We start from the raw sequence: 24,738 nt of genomic DNA, 5'->3' as shown, positions 1-24,738 counted from the left end.
GAACTCCTTTGTGCAATCGAGGTGTCCGATTTTAAAATAGCTTTTTGGTGAAAGCACATTTTGCAATATTCTCAGTACGTAGCCCGGCATCACAGGCTAGCTATTTAGACACCCAGCAAGTTTAGCCTTCACCAAAGTCAGATTTACTATTAGAAAAGTTTGATTACCTTTGGTGTTCTTCGTCAGAATGTACTCCCAGGACTGCTACTTCAATAACAAATGTTGGTTTGGTTCAAAATAATCCATTGTTATATCCAAATAGCGGCGTTTTGTTCGTGCGTTCAAGACACTATCCGAAGTGTAAATGAGGGTCACGCGCATGACGCATTTCGTGACAAAAAAATTGTAAATATTCCATTACCGTACTTCGAAGCATGTCAACCGCTGTTTAAAATCAATTTTTATGCCATTTTTCTCGTAAAAAAACGATAATATTCCGACCGGGAGCGGTGGTTTTCGTTCAAAGATAAAACATGGAGTCCCCTCGTGCACGCGCCTGAGTCTCACAGTACTGTGAGCAGCCACTATCCAAACGCGCAACTTTTTTTCAACCAGGGCCTGCAAAGCCACGATTCAGCTTTTTGCCGCCTTCTGAGAGCCCATGGGAGCCGTAGGAAGTGTCACGTAACAGCAGAGATCCCCTGTAATGCATAGAGATAATCAAGAAGGCCAAGAAATTGTTAGACAGGGCACTTCCTGCATGGAATCTTCTCAGGTTTTGGCCTGCCAAATGAGTTCTGTTATACTCACAGACACCTTTCAAACAGTTTTAGAAACTTTGGAGTGTTTTCTATCCAAAGCTAATAATTATATGCATATTCTAGTTTCTGGGCAGGAGTAATAATCAGATTAAATCGGGTACGTTTTTTATCCGGCCGTGAAAATACTGCCCCCTAGCCATAACAGGTTAAACCCTTTACAATGAAGATCTGTGAAGTTGTTTGGATTTTTACGAATTATCTTTGAACGACAGGGTCCTGAAAAATATTGTTTCTTTTTTTTCTGAGTCTACTTTTCAGACTTACAGAACTGATACTATACACTGAGTATACAAAACATTAAGAACACCTGCTCTTTCCATGATATAGACTGACCAGCTGAATCCAGATGAAAGCAAAGATCCCTTATTGATGTCACTTGTTAAATCCACTTCAATCAGTGTAGATGAAGGGGAGGAGGACAGGTTATAGAATTTGAAGCTTTGAGGCAGCTGAGACATGGATTGTGTATGTGTGCCATTCAGAGGGTGAATGGGGAAGACAAAATATTTTAGTGCCTTTGAACGGGGTATGGTAGTAAGGTCCAGGCGCACCAGTTTACCCCAAAAACTGCAAGGCTGCTGGGTTTTTCATGCTCAACAGTTTCCTGTGTGTATCAAGAATGGTCCACCACCCAAAGGACATCCAGCCAACTTGACACAACTGTGGGAAGCATTGGAGTCAACATGGGCCAGCATCACCTTGTAGAGTCCATTCCCCATCGAATTGATGCTTTTCTGATGGCAAAAGGGGGGTGGGGTGCGCAACTCAATATTAGGTGTACTTCATGTTTGGTATACTCAGTGAATACTTGTTGTTGGGGTTGGTGGGGGTGCAACTCAATATTAGGTGTACTTCATGTTTGGTATACTCAGTGAATACTTGTTGTTGGGGTTGGTGGGGGTGCAACTCAATATTAGGTGTACTTCATGTTTGGTATACTCAGTGAATACTTGTTGTTGGGGTTGGTGGGGGTGCAACTCAATATTAGGTGTACTTCATGTTTGGTATACTCAGTGAATACTTGTTGTTGGGGGTGGATCCGTGGGTAGCTTTTGACCATTTCTTTGAATTCTTAATATCTAATTCATTGTTGGAAAAAGTTTGGTCCAAATCGGATGTTGATGTACTATAGTTATAGAATATTATTTGAAATTAAAATGGACAATTTGGGTGCAATAAATTTGCTTAATTTCTCATAGATCAATTTATCTTTCAACAAAATAATGTTGCAGGAATGTTAATGTTATCGGTGTCTAACAACCTAAACAATTGTATCTCGTGACGGGCCATAGAGCTGACTGAGTAGCGGTGCCCCTTCTTGTTGAAAAACTCTTTAAAGAATGAGGCAATCAGACAAGCATGACTCGGCTGACTTGTAATCCATAGGTGCTGCATCAGGGTAGAACATTAGAGCAAACTAATACTAGACTGGACCACATTGATAAAGAAAAGTTGAAGTGAGTGAAATTATGTTTTGCTTCTCATTTTAGTGGGTTCTTTTCTACCCTTCCATCCCCACAGTCCTCAGCCTTTACTCTCTTCTGGATTTAAGCAAAGCTTTTCAAAGACCTGAGGGTGTACCCAAATTCCCATTGAGCTATTATTCCAGCATTGTGTGGATCCGTAGCCTATTATTTTAGAAGAGTCATAACTGGAGAAGTAAATCCACATTGAACTTGATTAGAGGACTGAATTGCACTGCAGGCAGCTACCGATGCCTCATATGGGTGATGACTTTCATTAGAAGCCAGTGTGTCTGTCGTAATTCAAGTGACCACAAAGTAACAGTTCCTGTTGCAGTGTGACTGTAAATTGTTTTGTGGTGACATTAAAAAGGGACTTTATCTCATTGCACATTGTCACCAGATGGGCTTACCTTTTCTCATAAGATTGATGCGCTATGGACACTCGACCTCGTTAGGTCATTTTACCTCCGTCTGAGAGGTTAGTATGTAGTGGTTATTACTATAGGCGTAGTATGTTCATCCATTGTTGAGAAAGCTTACAGAATGCATGGGATAGAAATGTTTTATTTGTTTGGTGCTTATCTAGCATCCATTTCAGCCCCGCAGAGAGCAAGCTGGACCTCCTGATTTCCCAGAGAGATGTCAGACCCTCCTCAGCTGATTAATGACTGGAGATTCACTGATAGAGGGGCGCCTCTGTGATAATACAATTTTCAGCTCTGCGTCGGTCGCTTGTAATGCTCCTCAATTTAGGGCTAATTTAGAAGCCTACTGCACTATATGGAGGGGTGAATATTGTTTCCATCCATCCATATGTCTGGCTGACATATTATTATAATAGCAAAGCAGCAGGGCAGCTTCAAGGACAGCAGTGGGAAATGGAACCGATTGATTGTTGAACAGGCCGTAGCATGGTCATCTTGAGCGAAGAGGTTATAAGGAAATGGGATACGACTATGGATTGGCCGCCGGTCAGATAAAGAGATGGGAGATGGAGGGCTGGTGTCCTCTCTCTGCTGTGATCACTGGCCAGGGAAGTGTACAGTGTCATCGAGTGATTAACAGGAAATGCAGGAGGGCCAGCCGCACATGGTCTGAGTCAACCAGTCATAAGCTTTGGTTTCCCTGAGACCAGCTTCCTGACACTGTAGGGAGGTAGTCATGGAGGATGGGTTTCTTCAGAAGAGACTTCATTAGCAAATTTGATGCACATGTTACCACTAGAGTTCCAGGGAGGGAGCAAATGCCAAAATGTGGCCCTGTTTAATGATTCCTAAACATTTTTCAGAGGGCAACACGTCAGGCTGTCTCTATTGGGATCTGTCCTGTGGCGGTATTGTGCACATTTCTAGGCTATGCCTTGTCTATCCATAAGTTTGTTTTCTTTGTACTGAGAATAGGCCTACTATAGGACATTCGCTGTGTTGGTCACCAGATCTTACCAACCCTCAGGCCCTAAACTATTCTGAGAGGTGGGGGAGGAATCTCATGTCTGTACTCTTCATGTTTACCCTGTTGGACTTCATATTGACTCAACTGTGTGTACCAAGTCTCCAGTTTGCTCCTGTCAGAAACAGAACAGCTCTACCACTTGAGGAACACTGTGTTTGTGCTGGATCCAGCCTAAACCTGGTAATCCAGAACAGAATAGAACTTTGGGGATCAGGTGCGTGGATGGTCAATATAGATGTGAACACTGACCAATGAGCCTTAGTTTTAGGAAGAAGAGAGCACTCCACTTCGGGTCTGTCACAATAGCATCTTTCTCTCATTGACTCCTCTGCACTGGTTTGACAGGTGAAGTCAACAGGACAGCATTCTACCAAGAAATTGCTTTCACTTGACCTATTTAATTCAGATCATGGATGGCAGAGGAAGATTGTTTTATTTTTAAATGCGCCCTTGATCCCTTGATGACTGAGTCGTGTACTTCGTGCAGGCCGTCATCTTCAACATGGCAACTCATTGCCCAGGGGGTCACCAGGCAGCTCAATTCAAGCATGGTTCCTCATTGTGTAGATTCACAAATGAGAGGCTCCACTCTTTCAACATGAAGCTGTGAAGCTCATCAGACATTTGGGGTTGGCTCTGGTATTCCATAGAGAAATCACCACCTGTTAACCAGGTAGGTAGACCATATGGGCTATTCAAGAATGATGATGTGCTTGTGTCCACTGGTGTCCTATATATTTATTGAGTTGTGACTTTTTATGAGAACCACATGACTGCATCAACCGTTATCATTGTGTCCTCTATTTTCACATGATTAATGCATTGAGTTGACTAGCGGACAAATGCTTGCGACATCATAAAAATAAACTCATGGAAACTGTTACAAAATGTGATTACACTCCTTCTCTGGAATGCCTCAGAACATTCTCAATTACTCCAGGTTTAGCAAGAGTCGTGGATGAAGAAGCAAGGGCTATGGCATTGCTACATTTTTCCAGTTCTTCTCCTAACAATAGCTCCCACTGTCTGTTTTAACTGGCCAGTGCTGACATGGCAACTCTGGAACACTCAGTGCGGCAGCCACACTAATACAGCATCAAGGCACTCATCCAAGAGGGGGACTAAGCATCCGGGTGTCCTGCTGCCTGCCTGTGTCGCAACCAGGCCAGCTAGCTGTGTACTGAGCTGATGTCACACTAGTGTAGGTGCTGACTGAGCTTCATCTAGCCCACCTATAGAATGTCACTGTCACAGCTTCAATAGCTGCCTGCGTAAATGCTTAGGAGCAGGCTTCCAGGTAGGCAGTAGCGCTGTAGGTCGGTTACTGTTTTTTTTGGTTGCTGTGGATGCGACACAATAGGAGTGTGTAGTCTTTTGTTCATTGGAATACCCTCTGTCTGTTCAGTGCTGTGGGAGAGAACTCCGAAGTAGTCTGCTCGGTTGGGAAGTGCTGTCTGTTCAGTGCTGTGGGAGAGAACTATTTTTTTTTCATGCCCACTTCCTCCCGAAGGCCATTTCCAAGAAATGTAATCTGATATGATTGAGTGTGGAGAGTCTTTGGGTATGGCTGTCTAGATTTGGGGGATTTGTGATGTGCGTTTTGAAGTAATTTAGCTGAAATGCGAGATTATCACTCATAGGATAGTCTGTGCAGATCACATATCCCTTGTCACCAGGAACGTGTGGTTTGAAGGTTAAATTCAATAGGAAACTTATCAAGGTTAAATTCAATAGGAAACTTATCCCAAGCCACCTTGTTTGGTACAATTGCAATCGGTTGTGGCTATACATTTGCCTTGTTGTGGATTGCTTCAAGGCTTGGTTCGAGATCAATGTTAGCAAATACTTGGAACTTTTTGTAGAGTTCCAGGAGGGCAACTCGTGGTTGCGGAGTGAATGGCTGGATGTCTCAGGGCTTAGAGTTCTGTATTTGATGTAGGGATAAGTAATTCCTGATGTTGATAGATACTAGAGGTTGACCGGTTAATCGGAATGGCCGATTTAATTAGGGTCGATTTCAAGTTTTCAATCGGAAATTGGTATTTTTGGACACCGATTTGGCCGAATTTTTTTATTATTATTATTTTTTTTATATATATATATTCATTTCTTATTTTTTTTACACCTTTATTTAACTAGGAAAGTCAGTTAAGAACACATTCTTATTTTCAATGACGGCCTAGGAACGGTGGGTTAACTGCCTTGTTCAGGGGCAGAACGACAGATTTTTACCTTGTCAGCTCGGGGATTCAATCTTGCAACCTTACGGTTAACTAGTCCAATGCTCTAACCACCTGCTTTATATTGCACTCCACGAGGAGCCTGCCTGTTACGTGAATGCAGTAAGAAGCCAAGGTAAGTTGCTAGCTAGCATTAAACTTATCTTATAAAAAACAATCAATCAATCATAATCACTAGTTAACTACACATGGTTGATGATATTACTAGTTTTTCTAGGCTGTCCTGCGTTGCATATAATCGATGCGGTGCGCATTTGCGAAAAAGGACTGTCGTTGCTCCAATGTGTACCTAACCATAAACATCAATGTCTTTCTTAAAATCAATACACAAGTATATATTTTTAAACCTGCATATTTAGTTAATATTGCCTGCTAACATGAATTTCTTTTAACTAGGGAAAATGTGTCACCTCTTGCAACAGAGTCAGGGTATATGCAGCAGTTTGGGCCGCCTGGCTCGTTGCGAACTGTGTGAAGACTATTTCTTCCTAACAAAGACAGCCAACTTCGCCAAACGGGGGATGATTTAACAAAAGCGCATTTGCGAAAAAAGCACAATCGTTGTACCTAACCATAAACATCAATGCCTTTCTTAAACTCAATACACAGAAGTATATATTTTTAAACCTGCATATTTAGCTAAAAGAAATCCAGGTTAACAGGCAATATTAACTAGGTGAAATTGTGTCACTTCTTGAGTTCATTGCACGCAGAGTCAGGATATATGCAACAGTTTGGGCCGCCTGGCTCGTTGCGAACTAATTTGACAGAATTTTACGTAATTATGACATAACATTGAAGGTTGTGCAATGTAACAGGAATATTTAGACTTATGGATGCCACCCGTTAGATAAAATACAGAACGGTTCCGAATTTCACTGAAAGAATAAACGTTTTGTTTTCGAGATGATAGTTTCCGGATTCGACAATATTAATGACCTAAAGGCTCGTATTTCTGTGTGTTTTATTATATTATAATTAAGTCTATGATTTGATATTTGATAGAGCAGTCTGACTGAGTGGTGGTAGGCACCAGCAGGCTCGTAAGCATTCATTCAAACAGCTATTTCGTGCATTTTGCCAGCAGCTCTTCGCAATGCTTCAAGCATTGCGCTGTTTATGACTTCAAGCCTATCAACTCCCGAGATTAGGCTGGTATAACCGATGTGAAATGGTTAGCGGGGTGCGTGCTAATAGCGTTTCAAACGTCACTCGCTCTGAGACTTGGAGTAGTTGTTCCCCTTGCTCTGCATGGGTAACGCTGCTTCGAGGGTGGCTGTTGTCGATGTGTTCCTGGTTCGAGTCCAGGTAGGAGCGAGGAGAGGGACGGAAGCTATACTGTTACACTGGCAATACTAAAGTGCCTATAAGAACATCCAATAATCAAAGGTATATGAAATACAAATCGTATAGAGAGAAATAGTCCTATAATTCCTATAATAACTACAACCTAAAACTTCTTACCTGGGAATATTGAAGACTCATGTTAAAAGGAACCACCAGCTTTCATATGTTCTCATGTTCTGAGCAAGGAACTTAAACCTTAGCTTTCTTACATGGCACATATTGCACTTTTACTTTCTTCTCCAACACTTTGTTTTTGCATTATTTAAACGAAATTGAACATGTTTCATTATTTATTTGAGGCTAAATTGATTTTATTGATGTATTATATTAAGTTAAAATAAGTGTTCATTCAGTATTGTTGTAATTGTCATTATCACAAATTATTTGTATTTTTTTAAATCGGCCGATTTTAATCGGTATCGGCTTTATTCTGGCCTGCCAATAATCGGTATCGGTGTTGAAAAAAACAAAAATCATAATCGGTCGACCTCTAATAGATACTGTATGATGATTTAACTTCTATGGGCTAGGTGGGACGCTTGCGTCCCACCTACTCAACAGCCAGTGTAATCCCGTGGCGCGATATTCAAATACCTCAAAAATGCAAAAACTTCAATTTTTCAAACATATGACTATTTTACACCATTTTAAAGACCAGACTCTCGTTAATCTAACCACACTGTCCGATTTCAAAAAGGCTTTACAACAAAAGCAAAACATTAGATTATGTCAGCAGAGTACCCAGCCAGAAATAATCAGACACCCATTTTTCAAGCTAGCATATAATGTCACATAAACCCAAACCACAGCTAAATGCAGCACTAACCTTTGATGATCTTCATCAGATGACAACCCTAGGACATTATGTTACACAATACATGCATGTTTTGTTCAATCAAGTTCATATTTATATCAAAAAACAGCTTTTTACATTAGCATGTGACTAGCATGTGACTAGCATTCCCACCGAACACTGCCGGTGAATTTACTAAATTACTCACGATAAACGTTCACAAAAAGCATAACAATTATTTTAAGAATTATAGATACAGAACTCCTCTATGCACTCGATATGTCCGATTTTAAGATAGCTTTTCGGTGAAAGCACATTTTGCAATATTCTCAGTAGATAGCCCGGCATCACAGGGCTAGCTATTTAGACACCCAGCAAGTTTAGCACTCACCAAAGTCAGATTTACTATAAGAAAAATGTTATTACCTTTGCTGTTCTTCGTCAGAATGCACTCCCAGGACTTCTACTTCAATAACAAATGTTGGTTTGGTACCAAATAATCCATTGTTATATCCAAATAGCGGCATTTTGTTCGTGCGTTCAAGACACTATCCGAAAGGGTAAATAAGGGTGACGAGCATGGCGCATTTCGTGACAAATTTCTAAATATTCCATTACCGTACTTCGAAGCATGTCAACCGCTGTTTAAAATACATTTTTATGCCATTTTTCTCGTAAAAAAGTGATAATATTCCGACCGGGAAAGCCTGTATACGTACAAAGAGAGAGAAAATAAATACACCTCGTGCACGAGCGTGAGTCTCAGAGTACTCTGACCAGCCACTATCCAAAGGCGATAATGTGTTTCAGCCAGAGGCTGCCTCGATATCATTCAGCTTTTTCCCGGGTTCTGAGAGCCTATGAGAGCCGTAGGAAGTGTCACGTTACGGCAAAGATCCTCAGTCTTCAATAAAAAGAGCCAAGATGAACAACAACTTGTCAGAGAGGGCGCTTCCTGTTTGGAATCTTCTCAGGTTTTTGCCTGCCATATGAGTGCTGTTATACTCAGACACCATTCAAACAGTTTTAGAAACTTTAGGGTGTTTTCTATCCAACGCCAATAATTATATGCATATTCTAGTTACTGGGCAGGAGTAGTAACCAGATTAAATCGGGTACGTTTTTTTTATCCGGCCGTGTCAATACTGCCCCCTAGCCCTAACAGGTTTAGGGAATTTGCATCAAGATTCACAAACACCTGTAACAGAATAGATTTAAAGGGATATGTTAGTATGTTCATTCGTCCACTGTTGATGTGGTCCCAAAAAGTCAAGTTCTTCTGAGTTAAGCTAGGCATAGTCATTGTTTGCTCGGAGTCAGCACTGACCTATAACCTTCTGTAACCCTCCACTTGAAGTTATGGAGAATCAGGGTCCTGTAGTTGACCATAAGCAGGGTAAGCCAAACTTCAATGGAGCTGCTGCCATTAAAATTCATGACTTCAAGGCAAAACAAGTCTAGTCTAGCTGGTCAGTTTATCCACTGGCTGGTTCATCATGAAGATCAGATGGTTAATGGAATCGGAGGTACAGCTGCTGGTTTTTCATTCTATTTATGATATGAGTTCATCTGCTCATAATGTAGTGCATGCCGCGCCTTGATCGGCCTGAATCGTGATTGTAAACACTGTCAACTAGTCCTGTCCTTCTCCGAGACTGGGAGTGTGTGTGTATGCATGTATGGGGGGGGGGGGGGGGGGGCAGCAGTGTTCTTGGTGTTTGTGAGTGATAGTCTGTTCCGTGTGTGTGTCAGTGTGTGCATGTGCGCATTCCTTTGTGGTCACGTGTAGGGGTCTGGCTGCACTTCCTTGGCTTTGCCCATGCCGTTTGTCGTCATGTTGCTAAGTGGAATCCAGGTGGAGCCTAACTGGCAGATGCAGGGTTAAAGGCTTCCATTTTGTTAGGTAACACCCTAATGGCCTGATCTGTCAGTGGTGTTAAAATGGCAGTACTTAACCCTTGGCGTTCAGTACCGAACCAGTAGGGGCACCTTCTCTGCCTCTAGGCTGCCACAACCAATAGGAGAGAGAACGAGGGAGAGTGAGGACGCAGAAGAGCAAGAGTTTTTGTCAGTGTACAGTAGATCTATGGCCAGGCCAGTCACCCCTCCCCCACCACCCAGTCAGCTTGCTCCCTCTCTCACACACTCTGTCTCTCTGTTTAGTACCCATGTACTCAGTTTGGTGAAGCCAGATTGTGCAACAACAAAAAAACATTGCTTAATCAGATATTCCAAAGACGGCACTGGGTTCAGTGGGTTTACTTTCCAGTTTCTTTCAAAATTGATTCAGTAATTTGGACATGTCCTTCTCAACCTTAATGTGATCTGTAGTGACCTCAAATGAATAATCAAACAGAAATTAATTGTGCGTTAATCAAATCTAGAACGATACATATTTTGAGTCAACGTATCACAGGGAAGAGAAACTAATTGCATGGGAAGGAGATTCATGGCTTTGTTTGCAGCCCATTTTATTGGGCAATATTATACTGTTGTTCCCTTCTCACTGGATCCAATAGAGACTGTATTCAAAAGCATCCATGTGCTTTAATTGCCATGTCCAGTCCCTAGGGAAGATCAATACATCCAAAATATCAGAAAGTAGATGCTAGCTACCTGAGGAAATGGATCAATTGTAATACTCCGTCTCCCTAAAGGACTGCCCATGAAATTAGAATGAGCTCATTGGAGAGTCAAACCAGGTCGTATGTTCTCTATGATCTCCATCTTGCCTAGTGTATTATAGCCATTGTTTCTAGCAGGAATCGCTGGACATGGAATAATTAACTTCAATTCTAATGGTAAATTGCACATTGGTAAGAAGTCGTCAACAGTACAGGTCTGCAATCAAAGCATGAAAGCGAAAAATGACTGTGTGTGTGCAGCTTCATTTTGCTTGCGATCTGGGTGGAAATTGGACGATGCAATAAAAAGCAACACCAATGTTGGTGTGTTTTAATATTAATCTGAATGCACACGTGATCAGACTGCTGGATGGCCTGTTGCTCCTCTGGCTGTCTCTCTCTCTCTTGCTGGCTAGATCTGTCCCAGGCCTTGTTTTCTACTGGAGACCTTAGAGTCCTCGCCATAATCTCTAGGGAACACAAACCAGTAATCTCTCTCCACTCTATCTCTTTGGAAATTTTGCATGCAACTCCATTATCAATGTAATGAATCTTGTAGGGATGGGCACTGTACTGATAGTGCAGTTAATTTGATGCTGAGAGCTCTAACGTTATGTACGCTTGCTGGTATCACTATGCAAATGCATGCAATAGTGCAATAAATTAGTGCCCTTAACCATTGTCATTATGAGACCTGAGATGATGGTTTGCATTTAGAATGTGTAGATTAACACTGACTGTTTTTATCAAGACTAATTAAAGCATTCATTTTCTGTCTCTTAAGTTACCATCACCTTCGCAAACAGGTAGCACTTTATAACGTGTTATGTGCTGAGAGTATCAACACAGTGACATTGGTTCTCACCCCTCTCCCAAATGTGGTGTACAAACTTGAATGGAGGATTTTTTTTATTTACATTTTATTTTATTTCACCTTTATTTAACCAGGTAGGCAAGTTGAGAACAAGTTCTCATTTACAATTGCGACCTGGCCAAGATAAAGCAAAGCAGTTCGACACAAACAACAACACAGAGTTACACATGGAATAAAACAAACATACAGTAGAAAAATAAGTCTATATACAATGTGAGCAGATGAGGTGAGATAAGGGAGGTAAAGGCAAAAAAGGCCATGGTGGCAAAGTAAATACAATATAGCAAGTAAAACACTGGAATGGTAGATTTGTAGTGGAAGAAAGTGCAAAGTAGAAATAGAAATAATGGGGTGCAAAGGAGCAAAATAAATAAATACAGTAGGGGAAGCGGTAGTTGTTTATGCAAAATTATAGATGGGTTATGTACAGGTGCAGTGATCTGTGAGCTGCTCTGACAGCTGGTGCTTAAAGCTAGTGAGGGAGATAAGTGTTTCCAGTTTCAGAGATTTTTGTTTTGATTGAGATGTGACGGTGTTTTCCTTCCTTTAAATTCATAATTTTGTCAGATCTGTCACTTCCTTTATTTAACATTACCCTTACAGGTGTTGATTAAATTGTCAGTCTCCCAAATTCCTCTGTATTTTACTGACTGACACTGGAGTTGCCAGATATTGCCTAATGCCACTCATTGATTCTGTACTGAACAAAAATATAAACGCAACATGCAACAATTTCAACGATTTTACTGAGTTACAGTTCATATAAGGAAATCAGTCAATTGAAATAAATTAATTTGGCCCTAATCTATGGATTTCACATGACTAGGCAGGTGCGCAGCCACTTGGGAGCCAGGCCCAGCCAATCAGAATGAGTTCTCCCCACAAAAGGGCTTTATTACAGACAGAAATACTCCCCAGCTGTCTGGGTGGCTGGTCTCAGACGATCCCACAGGTGAAGAAGCCGGATGTGGAGGTCCTGGGCTGGCGTGGTTACACATGGTCTGCGGTTGTGAGGCCGGATGAACGTACTGCCAAATTCTCTATCACATTGGAGGTGCCTTATGGTAGAGAAATGAACATTCAATTATCTGGCAATAGCTCTGGTGGACATTCCTGAAGTTAACATGCCAATTGCACACTACCTTTTGTGTGACAAAACTGCACATTTTAGTGGCCTTTCATTGTCCCCCAGCACAAGGTGCATCTGTGTAATCATCATGCTGTTTAATCAGCTTCTTGATATGCCACACCTGTCAGGTGGATGGATTATCTTGGCAAAGGAGAAATGCTCACTAACGGGGATGTAAATAAATGTGTGCACAAAATGAGAGAAATATGCTTTTTGTGTATATGAAATTTCTGTTTTATTTCAGCTCATGAAACATGGGACCAACACTTTACATGTTGCATTTATATTTTTGTTCTGTATAGATCCATAGTTGGTCCTCTGCCTACAGCAAGATAATGATCTCCCCTTCATTTCAAAGTAAACATGTTTTTTAGTCTGTTGTCCTGGCCAAGTAGTGAAAGAAATCCTGAACTCATATTTTCATGATGAAATGTTTTTAATGTTCTTGAATAGAGGTCACTGACTGAAAGCAGTGCCTACACAGTAACACTCTGTTGATTGACACCCGAGTGCTATAGTGAAAAGCACAAATGAATGTAATTATCAATCTGTCCTTGTATGGGCTCTAAGCTCTCTTTCATCATTCCACTCCTTCCTGGTTCCTTCCTGTAATCACCTGCTTCCAAAACGCTCTCTCAGCCCCGTATCAGTGCAGATGACAGGCTGAAAGACTGATGCAATGTTATTTCCGAGTCACTCGTGTCGCTTTGAAAGACAGTGAATGTATAGACTCTTTTATGTTCCTTTTAGTACATGTGTTTTAGCTGTACTCTACTGCTTTTTTCTGCTATCTGATTTATTTTCCTGTCATCCCAGGGGTTGTCTAATGCGAAATCTCCTGATTTTCTCACATAGATAGACATTGCTTGGTGAAAAGCAAATGAGCTTCAATGGGGTGGTAGGTAGGCTGAGTGTGATGTAACAGTTGAGGACGGACACATATTGTGCATCTCCACACACGCTGATGTTCTATGTGGTCTCCTCCCTTTGTTGCTTAGAAGCAGGGCCTACAGCACAGTGGATGTTGCATCTTCATGATGCCATCCATTTCCTACGAGACGTCTCTAGCCACGCGCCATGGAGACAGACCCCGACACACTGCGTGATGCACGCCTGAGTTACAAACAAGAATAGCTCCCTTAGAGATGACTCCAGTGGATGTCATCAGCAGGGAGGGCATTGAGGCGGCCATTCTGGCTCCTATGAATCTCATGTAGACCGACACCAAGAGCAGTTCATACGTGCTTGCAATGTGAGCTTGAGGCAGTATAATTGTTTGAAACTTGAACGTTTTACTTCACATCAAATAATGAGGCAAGTCTTACCTTGCTACATACTACACTGTATCGTGCCCCTCAGGTCCTGCGGACATTTTAGGCCCTGATGTCCCTGGTTGCATTCAGGGAGCGCATTCAGGGACCACCAGTCCCTTCCAGGGTCACTGTGTGTTAATGTGTGGGCTCAAATTTTATTTGTCACATACTTCGTAAACAACCGGTGTAGACTAACACAGTGAAATGCTTACTTAAGGGTCCTTTTCCAACAATGCAGAGTTGAAGATAAAATAGAAATAGTGACATGAGGAATAAACACAGTGAATAACAATAACGAGTAAAAATAGCATGGCTATATACAGGGAGTACCAGTACTGAGTTGTTGTGCAGGGTTACAAGGTTATACAGTACATTCGTAAAGTATTCAGAACACTTGACTTTTTCCACATTTTGTTACGTTACAGCCGTATTCTAAAATTGACTAAATAGTTTTTTCCCCCTCTAATCCACACACACTACCCCATATTGACAAAGTAAATCAGATTTGTATAAATGTTTGCAAATTTATAAAAACATAAATTAAATTAAATCCCATTTACATAAGTATTCAGACCCTTTGCTGTGAGACTTGAAATTTAGCTGTTTCCATTGATCATTCTTGATGTTTCTACAACTTGATTTGGAGTCCACCTGTGGTAAATTCAATTGATTGGACATAATTTGGAAAGGCACACCCCTGTCTATATAAGGTCCCACAGTTGAAAGTGCATGTCAGAGCAAAAACCAAGCCATGAGGTCAAAGGAATTGTCCATAGAGCTCCGAGATAGGATTGTGTGAAGGCACAGATCAGCATTGAAGGTCCCCAAGAACACAGTGGCCTCCATCATTCTTAAATGGAAGAAGTTTGGAACCACCAAGACTCTTCACTTCCTGACATCCCTATAGGCTGCCTCATCGTCAATGGTCCTCTGTCAGAGGACCATTGGAGGCTGTTTACTTTAGCCTAAGCATCAGTGCTAGGAGTGGCTGGGATTGGTATCCTGGCCTGCATGTATGTGCGGCTATCAATTACTCAAAAGTCCAAGCACCTGTCTGACCTCTAAAATATATGGATCTTCTTTTGTTCTCATGTGTGCCTCAAACAAGTCGTGGGAATTGAACCCCATCCCAACCAGCATTTGAGGATTTCAGACTGATCCACTCAACTCATTTACGGTTCCAATGAACTGGCAATCAAGTGGTTTTTGACAACAAACTCACTGGTGACAAAGTGAACTGCACACACTTGACAAGCCCTAGCTGAATGTGTGGACCTTCTGAATAAAGTATTCATAGATTTAGCTAACAGTCATCAAAGCAAATGACTGGAGACATGTCTATCCTTAACCTTGACATGGAGCACTAGACTGGTGAATGTGTTTTTTGTGCTAGTGTCAAGATGACATGACAATAGCACTGTTGCAGAAAGTAGCCTGAGTGGCTGAGTGTTTAGGCCGGCCTTGTACACTCTTCAAGGTACACCAGAGTGTGATCTGTTTTGATGTGAGCCATAGCAGTGATGTGTTCAAGCATGTAAAGCCCTGATTCTAATGTGCCAGCACATTCATAGGGCACAGTTTCTGACACTAATTGAACATGGTCAACATTCTGGTCTCCAGATGTGAAAGAGTAAACCAGGTTCAGAGCACTGGTGGATGTTTTATTCTAAAGCAGGGATGGGCAACATGGGGCCGCAGTGGCTCACAGGTCTGCGTACCCACATCCAAACCTACACATCAGATTTTCCGTTAGAAGAATGTGGCACGGGACATTTGACCGGCAGCATTTTAATTTACTGGACATTTGAGAAATTTACCGGACCCATATGCATTGGGTTTGTGTAGGGCGTCCATCCACGGTGCTCAGAATGACAGAACTCACATTTGCAACATGCAACGAGGTGCATCCTTACGGAATTCCGCTTTGCGTTTGAAGATATTGGAATAAATGTCCACATTTTACTTTTCCTCAGCCAACAAGACAAGTAATGAACAGCAAAATCACTACTCTGTCAATCTACTATCCCCATAGAAGAAAAGTGTACCAATTCTATTGGTCAGCTTGTCGTTCTGTGAGAAAGAAACGGCCTATTCCAAACAGACTCTGGGACAGTTGTGGAATGGTAGATCCCAAATTCATACAACCGGTAGGCCTACGCTACATCCATTTTTTTAAATATATTTTTTGAAACGAGGCTGATGCAGCAGATCAGAACGTTTTAGCTTAATGTTGATTAACTATTATTTCTCCACATTATAAGCGCAGCAATTCGCACAAGGCAGTAGGCAATGTGTTTGAATGTTCGTTCCATAATGCTGTTAGTGGAAAAACACTTGTCAGAAGCGCACCGCACATGGGAGAGGTTTTTTGACACAGAGATGAAAATATCCGGGAACATCTAAAGATTCAACAACTAGCATGGGTTGCTAATATGATTAGGATTGTGCCTTTTGGCTACTGGACAATTATAGAAATTGAGGGAAATGGGCTACTGGTTTCAATGGCATATGGTAGTCTTTATAAAATTGATTTCACGTTTGGGCGTATTTTGGCTAGGCTACTTTGAAGTGATGTAAAGATACCTCAAGATATGTAGTAAAACGTTCAGGTTTCAAACAATTAAATATGTTTTCAAAATGCATACTGCCTCCAGCTCATTGCAAAGTGGTGTGTGACGCGCTGAAGCCTGCCTACCGTTATATGCACTGGAATGGGAAGTGCACTTCAGTTGTCTGTTGAGAAATAAAGATGGTAGCTCTTTTTTAATGATGGCTATGAAAACTGTTTTTGATATTAGGCAATGATTGGGCTTATAAAACATATTACCTCAACTACCTCGTACCCTTGCACATTGACTCAGTACCGGTGGTTCAGTACCCTGTGGCTCAGTTGGTAGAGCATGGTGTGTGCAACGCCAGGATTGTGGGTTCGATTCCCACGGGGGGCCAGTACAAAAAAAAATGCATGTATGAAATGTATGCATTCACTACTGTAAGTCGCTCTGGATAAGAGCATCTGCTAAATGAGTAATATGTAAATGTACCGGTAGTCCTTGTAAATAGCCTAAATATTTTGTGTTACTATTGATTTTTTTGTGTGCAAATTTGAGATGTATTTTTTCCTGTTTTTTAACTCTGTTGTTGGGAAAGGGTTCGTAAGTAAGCATTTCACCTGTTGTTTTCGCTGAATGTGACAAGTACGATTTGATTTAAAAGCACGTTTCACTCCAGCAGCAACAGACGCTGTAGCAGCAGCTTTCACGTTGTCTGACATATTTTTAGCTTAAGCTAGGGTCTGTATCTGTATGCTGTGCACGGGTGATAAATAAGAATAATAACGACTAACGAAAATACACACGCACCAATTTAATTCCACAAAATTATGCAAATGATCCCATACACCGATAAGCATGACCGGTCATATGTATTTACATTGACTATTTTCATCAATGAATAGGCAACAACAAAAAAAGCAGCATTTTGCAATGGGATATTTTTTTCTCCCTGACAATTGGCCGGTGCCAATTTTATTTATCAGCTTTAATTTTAAATGTTTTGTTGTTGCCAAAAGCCGGCTATTACCGGCTAATAGAAACCCTGCTACACATGCAGTCAGAGCCAGCCGAAGCCTTTTGGGGGCCCTAAGTAGTGTTGTCACGATACCAGAATTTTGACTTCGATACCAGGTTTACTATCACAATAATCGATACCATCACGATACTTGATACAAAAACGATACCGAAACAATATCACTGCAAAAAAAGGCCTATTAGCTAAAGTCACAGAATGGCACTTGACCCAGACAGAGAAACTCAGCCACTGCTCTGTTCAACCGTTGGGCATCTTTTTGAGTTCAATATCATTACATTCTAATTTTGTTATGGTAACATTTTTCAGAGACTGCCATGTTTGCATGAATGAATCAATTATACAATCAATTTGATAGAAGTAGCTGCTTTTTATAAAAATGTTTGCTGTCTCTTTAACCAGTAATGACATCATTAACAGAGCATAGTCAATTCGCTGAGGCAATAGATACTCTTTGGGAGAGAGTTTTTGGTGGCAATCATCTTTAAAATCAGCATATTTTGTGTTATGGTTTGCATATTATCCTAAACAAAGTACTAGGGTAGTCAATTGATGTTAGCTTTCACTGTCAGCTAGCATAGCAAGGAAAGTTGAGCTACAAAGCTGGAAGTTACCGGTATCTTCTTGCATTGTAAAGTGTTCTAGCCTGTATCGACATTGTTTTGCGAACAGTTTCAACATTTGTACATGCTATGTCACATTATTCAAGTTTGTTAACTTCTGTGCAAAACATTTTAGCGGCCCCCCTCTTGACAGCAGAGTGACATTTCTTTAGTTTTAAAGTTAATTTCCTGCAATTCTACTCATTTTGCCATGGGCCGTAGAGAACATTTTGCATTTTTAAAGCAAGTTGGCTACAATTCTACACATTTTGCCATGGGGCGGATATAATTAAAAAAATGAATTGTATAACTAATTTCCTGCAATTCGAGCCATTTTGGAATAGGGTGGAGAGAAATTATGGTTTTAATGATATCTGAGTGAGTGTGATTAATAAAATCAATGGGGAACCCCCCCCCCCCCCCCCTCCCCCGGTTGGTAATTCGACCATGATTACAAGTTTAGATTAAACATGTTTAGCTGACATGGGCTAAATGAGTGACTGTCAATGACTGACATAAAAAGAGAAACTGCTGATGCACAATAACATTTCGAAATTGCACCTTGTCTATTCTACTATTCTAACTCCCAACATTAAGACCCCAACTGAGTGGGTACTATTCTGTTTTTCTGAATGAGTCCGTATTGCTTCGGTGCGATGATCATTGGCAATCAGTGTTTTAAATGGTTGGATCACCAAAATAAAGTTACAATCTCACATTTTCCATTCGACTTTATATAGGCTACATGGATTCCTATTGATGGTGATCGATTCAGTGATGTAGATTTTTTTGTGTTCTTCAGATGTCTGTGTAAAAGTTTCAGTGGCCTTTTCTCTGGCAGGCATTTGTGTTTTGGAATCCAGGCGACGCTGTCTCCCTCCCACAGTTGCAGGCGGCTGTGGCCTCTCCCGCTGCCAGTTGGTCTCTCCAGGGATTAAAACCACAGACCGGTTTAAACTGGTTCTCAGGGAAGTGCTTTATGTCTCCTATGGAATCTTGGGAAGGGTCATGTGGAGCTCTGCTCTGATGTCACAGTGGATGAAAAAGACCTTGAGTCAGCAGCTTTCTTGTTCTGATGGGAGAAGTGTGTACACAGGTATACAGTGGCTGCCCCAATGATTGTTTAGAACCTCTATAAGGGGAGAGATGAGGCAATTATATTTAAAAGTCAGAATGTTTGAAAGGAGATAAGAGTAGGTCTCCCTGAGTGTACCTCAACTCTAGTCCAGAACGCACACACTTTCGAGGTCACACTGAACTCTGATTCTTGTTTCAATTCATAACCTGCGTTTGTGTGTCTGTGAGATATTTGCATGTCTGTTTGAGTGATAACTTTATCCATGGTGTTGTGCGGTGTAATAGTTGTGGGTGAAGCTGGTGTTTGAGCTGAGTGGGTCTCCCTTCTCCATCCTCTATTATGGTAATGAGGGAGGAATTGGGTCAGCATCTGGGGAACAGGCACTCAGAGACAGGTTGCAGTCAGACAGAGAGCCCCCCTCCCCAGTACAGCTGGAGGAATTAATACCCGGCCTGCTACTACAGTCCACACTCCACTGATATGGTGCCCTGGTGGGCATTTAGGTTTGATTTGTGCTGTTTTCATTGTTTGTATTGTATGACCACACTCCTCATTATCAGCGTGTTAAACTTCCAACTCATTTTGAGGCAGTGCGTCATCACTAAAACTATGCTGTCCAGACACTGACCTATGTGTTTATATCTCTAACCCCCGTCTCTCTGTCCCAGGCAGTGATGTCGGAGGAGGCGGTGCGTCAGACGCGCAGCCGGAAGCGGGCCCTGGAGAGGGACGTGGTGGCCCCTGGCAGCCCTGGAGGGGAGCTGGACAGTAAGAAGGTAAAGCTGGAGAACTGTGACCTGCTACCTGCAGCAGATGGACCTATAGCTCTAGTGGCTGTGGGTGGAGGAGGAGATGTGGTGAAGACTGAGCAGACAGCCAAGGTGGCCAGCATGAGCATCCTGAAGACCGGTGAGGTTAAGGCTACCATCAAAGTGGAGGTGCAGACCGGGGACAGGCCTGTAGATATGAGCACATCCAAGAGGTGAAACAAACTGATTACACACACACACACACACACACACACACACACACACACACACACACACACACACACACACACACACACCTGTGGTAGCCTACACTCTGTCTGGCTGTAAATTTGAACCAGTCCTAACTGAACTGTGGTACCCTCAGACACTGTCTCTTTTTGTTAATAGTATTACCGTCACACTCTGGATTTAGATTTCATTTTCGAATGTTGCTCTAAAATGTTATTTTTCCCATCTGGCCTGTGGTGCATGTTTACAATATGATGGATTGTCTCTGAGTCTGTACAGGGTCTATTTAGGTGATTAGATTATTCTACTGCTTTGTTTTGTCTGGGAAGGGACATTTGCTTGACAACTACTGTGTGTGTGTTTGAACTACTGTCTGCACTAGCTAGCGAGTGGTCTTCTCACACAGGAAGTACATGTCTGTACTCCCTCGGTTCTGGGTGGCCTGCCCCCATTTTGAAAAGTTTGAGGCTCCGGCTGACTGCCTCCATTTTCTCCAGCACCTGAACTCTGCCTCACTTCACACAAAATGAAGGTCACAAACTGTCACAAACTGGTTCCAGCTGGCCGTTGCCATGGTTTCCACATTGGAGATTGGAGGGAGCAGTTGGGGGAAGGAGGGGCTGTTGTTGGGTGGGTGTGTCACATGACCAGGGCAGGGAAATGCCTGATGTCACGTGTTATCTTCACTCGGTAGAGTGATTAATATACACTAGAGGTGAGTGAGGGCAGTAGTGAGAAAGGAAGCTAGCTTCCAAGGAAGGACCTTTTATGTACTGCAGAAGTTTGCCCATGTCTCCTTTGCATCACCCTAAGCCTGTACCGCTCAAGTTTCAACGGTTTTTATTTTTATTGAACTTGTAGTGTTTGCGCTGTAGAGGAGATGTAGCATTTTGATCCAACTGTTTTCATTAACAGGGTGCGAAGGCTAGAATAAGCATTGCATTCCACTGTCATTGAATTATAAATATATTAAAAAAACACTTTTGGCCAGATAGACCTTAATAGACTAGCAAGAGAGAACTGTTGATGACGTTTTTGTCCAGTTTCACGAGTAGTGGTTTGAAGGAATGCACTTGTTCTACCTGATACTTTGCTCCCACGAGTTTACTAATTCAGTGGAAGTCAATACTGTGGAGTATTTCAGAGAAGCAGTAGCTAGTAGAAACAGAAGCAGTGGGGCTCTGGATCTTATGTAACCAGGTACGTGGCTTTTGTTTATACTTGTCTAATCAGCTTTCAGGGTGGAGGAGATCGCCTTGTCACCACAGATAATAACCCTCACTTTGCCCATTGCTAAGAGTTTCTCCTGGTTAGGTCACTGTGTGTGTGTCTGGGGGGCCTCCCTATCCATCAGTTTACTCTTTGCCCAACGTGGTCCATTGCTTTACATGGCCCCTGTATAACCAGCTGTGCATGGTGTGACTGTGAATCATAGCTACTGTATTTCCCCTGCCTCCCCTCTAAACTGAACCAGGCCTCAGCCCTGTTACCACAGTAGGGATCTGGGATGTTTTGCAGCAGCCAGGGAGACTGTGCCCTACCCTCTGCACCGTAGCCCAAGACACACGGTCAGTAAATGAGTGAGTGAGAGTGTATACAATAGGCTGGGTCCTAGCCACGTTCCCCTCTCCCCTCCCCCACCCCTCTCGCTTTCCCCTCCAATGTGTCCTGTAGGCCTCTGCTCTGCGACTCTGGTGTCAGCAGCTGGGAGGGGTGGGGCCCTGACGTACCGGGCCTCAGGCACAGCTACTGTCCCTACCAAGAGTCAACATGCCCCCCACACATTCACCAACCCCCCCCACCCACAGGGTACGAGCGGGACGCCTGCTGTGTCGCTGGGGGGGGGGTGGGGAGCGAGCATTCCATCTCCGTCGGCCTCTCTGTCACAGGCTCCACACTACATACCGCTGCTCCCCTTTGTCCTCCTCAGGCTGGAGGAAACAACAGCTAGCTACAGCCACGGAGGAAGCAATGAGGCCAGATGTAATCTCCCAGGCTGGGCCTACAACTTGGTCATAAACTCACTACTTTTGGCCCAAGTTTCTGACACTACCATACCAGTGAAAAGATATGAAGAGGAAGGCTCTTATTCAGACCGGGCTGTGAACAGAGCTCCCACTCCACTATGATGGGTCTATGAATCTCAGATCGACTTGGGTGTCCCAACACTATCCACTCACTCGTAGATCACTGAAAAGTTATCATTTACCGCCCTCTACTGGACGAATGCTGATTCTGTCTGTTTGCATACTGGCCATTGTGGCCATCATTTGAAATATGATTCATGAGTGTTGTATGATCACGCAAAAATTAATTTGTGTGAGGAGAGGGGGTTTGGCTTTCCATATCATCTTTGCTTTCCAGGTCTTATTTTTTCCTACTAGTAAAGTCGACTTTAGTTATTTCGTTTTTGTTTTTCTCTCTTCTCTCAGTGACGTAAAGAAAGAGAGGCAGCCCCTGTCACCAAACAATGATGTCATAGTGCTGTCAGACAACGAGCTGTCCATCCCCGTCATGAACGGCCTGAACTACTACAGAAAGACAGACACTGACCTGCTCAGGGTACGAACACACACACACACACACCACACACGCACACAGAGAACGACTCTTCTCTTTGTGTCTTCATCCATCATGGATGCAAATCAATTCTAATGTAATTGTGTGTATGATCCCCTGCTGTCTTCCCTTGTGTAGAAGAGCAGCCCAGATGAGAGGGAGCGCATCATCAAACAGTTGAAGGAGGAGCTGAGACTACAGGAGGCTAAGCTGGTGCTGCTGAAGAAACTACGACACAGCCAGATCCAGAAGGAGAGCACTGTACAGAAGGTATCTAAACAAACACACACACGTACACACACATACAGTGCATTCAGAAAGTATTCAGACCCCTTTACTTTTTCAAAATGTTCTTATGTTATAGCCTTATTCTAAAATGAATTACATTCATTTTTTCCCCTCATCAATCTACACACAATACCGCATAATGACAAAGCCAGAATTGGTTTTTAGACATTTTTCCAAATGTATTAAAAAACAAAAATACCTTATTTACATAAGTATTCAGACCCTTTGCTATGAGACTCGTAATTGAGCTCAGGTGCATCCTGTTTCCATTGATCATCCTTGAGAGGTTTTTACAACTTCATTGGAGTCCACCTGTAGTAAATTCAATTGATTGGACATGATTTGGAAAGGCACACACCTGTCTATATAAGGTCCCACAGTTGACAGTGCATGTCAGAGCAAAAACCAAGCCATGAGGTTGAAGGAATTGTCCGTAGAGCTCCGAGACAGGATTGTGTCTAGGCCCAGATCTGGGGAAGGGTACCAAAAAAGTTCTACAGCATTGAAGGTCCCCAAGAACACATTGGCCTCCATCATTCTTAAATGGAAGAAGTTTGGAACCACCATACTCTTCCTAACAGGCCGCCCGGCCAAACTGAGCAATCGGGGGAGAAGGGCCTTGGTCAGGGAGGTGACCAAGAACTCTGACAGAGCTCCAGAGTTCCTTTGTGGAGATGGGAGAACCTTCCAGAAGGACAACCATTTCTGCAGCACTCCACCAATCAGGCCTTTATGGTGACCAGACGGAAGCCACTTCTGAGTAAAAGGCAAATGACAGCCCTCTTGTAGTTTACCAAAAGGCACCTAAAGACTCAGACCATGAGAAACAAGATTCTCTGGTCTGATGAAACCAAGATTGAACTCTTTGGCCTGAATGCTAAGCGTCACGTATGGAGAAAACCTGGCACCATCCCTACAGTGAAGCATGGTGGTGGCAGCATTATGCTGTGGGGATGTTTTTCAGTGGCAGGGGCTGGGAGACGAGTCAGGATCGAGACAAAGATGAACAGAGCAAAGTACAGAGATTCTTGATGACAACCTGCTCAGGACCTCAGACGGGGTGAAGGTTCACCTTCCAACAGGACAACGACCCTAAGCACACAGCCAAGACAATGCAGGAGTGGCTTCGGGACAAGTCTCTGAATGTCCTTGAGTGGCCCAGCTAGAGCTCATACTTGAACCCGATCGAACATCTCTGGAGAGACCTGAAGATAGCTGTGCAGCAACGCTCCCCATCCAACCTGACAATGCTTGAGAGGATCTGCAGAGAAGAATGGGAGAAACTCCCCAAATACAGGTGTGCCAAGCTTATGTGTCATACCCAAGAAGACTCGAGGCTGTAATTGCTGCCAAAGGTGTTTCAACAAAGTACTGAGTAAAGGGTCTGGATACTTCTGTAAATGTTATTTTGGTTTGTTTTATTTTATAAATGTGCAAACATTTCTAAAAACCTGTTTTTGCTTTGTCATTATGCGGTATTGTGTGTAAATTGTTTTTTCCCCCTCATCAATCTAATCAATTTTAGAATTAGGCTGTAACGTAACAAAAAGTGGAAAAGGTCAAGGGGTCTGAATACTTTCCAAATGCACTGTATGCACACACACGCATGCATGCGCACACATACTC

General features: G+C 42.6%; 1 protein-coding gene across 9 annotated transcripts in view; it reads left to right on the top strand.

Annotated features, from left to right (window-relative positions):
- Positions 1-24,738, top strand: part of LOC106573594 (transcriptional repressor p66-alpha) — a 43,203-nt gene that overhangs the window by 6,000 nt on the left and 12,465 nt on the right. For 4 of the 9 annotated variants that reach the window (XM_014148764.3, XM_082962707.1, XM_082962711.1 and 1 more), the window contains exons 2-5: positions 19,031-19,285; positions 19,936-20,249; positions 22,698-22,827; positions 22,963-23,094. In XM_014148764.3, coding sequence (XP_014004239.3) covers positions 19,265-19,285; positions 19,936-20,249; positions 22,698-22,827; positions 22,963-23,094 — 597 coding nt within the window. In that variant the 5' untranslated portion in view covers positions 19,031-19,264. Of the gene's footprint in view, positions 1-6,017; positions 6,035-19,030; positions 19,286-19,935; positions 20,250-20,345; positions 21,834-22,697; positions 22,828-22,962; positions 23,095-24,738 lie in introns of those variants that run through there. The other 5 variants (XM_082962710.1, XM_082962708.1, XM_082962709.1 and 2 more) reach the window with 5 other exon arrangements.

Source organism: Salmo salar, chromosome 16 (genome assembly GCF_965601325.2).
Source record: "Salmo salar chromosome 16, fSalSal1, whole genome shotgun sequence".
Lineage (NCBI taxonomy): Eukaryota > Metazoa > Chordata > Actinopteri > Salmoniformes > Salmonidae > Salmo > Salmo salar.
This window is presented reverse-complemented; position numbering and strand designations above follow the sequence as displayed.